Source organism: Myotis davidii, unplaced genomic scaffold, assembly GCF_000327345.1.
Source record: "Myotis davidii unplaced genomic scaffold, ASM32734v1 scaffold32, whole genome shotgun sequence".
NCBI classification, from domain to species: domain Eukaryota; kingdom Metazoa; phylum Chordata; class Mammalia; order Chiroptera; family Vespertilionidae; genus Myotis; species Myotis davidii.
The window spans coordinates 1-800 of record NW_006286587.1 but is presented as its reverse complement, the minus strand read 5'-3'; the positions used below and the strand labels follow the sequence as shown (position 1 = coordinate 800).

Genomic DNA, 800 nt, shown 5'->3' with positions numbered 1-800 from the left:
CAGTTATAATGTCCCACTGCATGCGGGCTGTGCGTTTACCTTAGTCACATTATGCTCACAGGAGCTGGGATCCCTGAGCACCTACTGTGTGCAGGCTCCTGTGCTTAGTGATGTCATTCCTATGAAAGTGCACCATGGGTGTCTGAGCACCTGCCCTCTGAGATCCCCTTACTGTGGTGGGGGAGCTCAGGTTGGAGCCGCCCTGGGTGGTCTGTGCCCATGAGGTCAGAGCTGTGCCCTGTGCTGTTTCAGTTCCGCCCACCTTGGAGGTTACCCAGCATAATGTGTCAGAGAAACAGAACGTCACCTGCCTGGTGAAGAACTTCTACCCCCGGCGCCTACAGCTGACCTGGCTGGAGAACGGGAACACGTCCCGAACAGAAACGGCCCGGACCCTCGTAGAGAACAAGGATGGGACCTTCAGCTGGAGGAGCTGGCTCCTCGTGGATCTGTCTGCCCACAGGGAGGATGCGATGCTCACCTGCCAGGTGGAGCACGATGGGCAGCCGGCCGTCACCAAAACCATCACCGTGGCGGCCCCGGCTCACCAGAAGGACCCAGATGAACCCCTTGGTGAGGCCCCAACTTTAACTGACCCGGCTCTGAATAAATTTTATCTTTACTTTTATGTACTGTTATAAGTAGTAATTCATGCTTGTTATGGAATAACCTAGACGTCTATAGATAAAAAGTGACATTTTGAAGTGAGCTCCCCTCCCCAAACCCCATACTCCATAGTCACCACTGGTAAGAGTTTGGTAGATACTTTATAGATCTTTTAACATCAATAAACATTAAAG

At 52.2% G+C, this 800-nt stretch overlaps 1 protein-coding gene across 1 annotated transcript in view; it reads left to right on the top strand.

Moving 5' to 3' along the window:
* The window catches only part of LOC102760711 (signal-regulatory protein beta-1), a gene marked incomplete at its 3' end in the record, with an annotated part of 38,841 nt that extends 38,212 nt beyond the window's left edge, over positions 1-629 (top strand). The window contains exon 4 of the mRNA XM_006758111.2: positions 163-629. Within this exon, the coding sequence (XP_006758174.2) occupies positions 163-629 (467 nt within the window). The remainder of the gene's footprint in view (positions 1-162) is intronic.
* Positions 630-800: the final 171 nt, after the last annotated feature.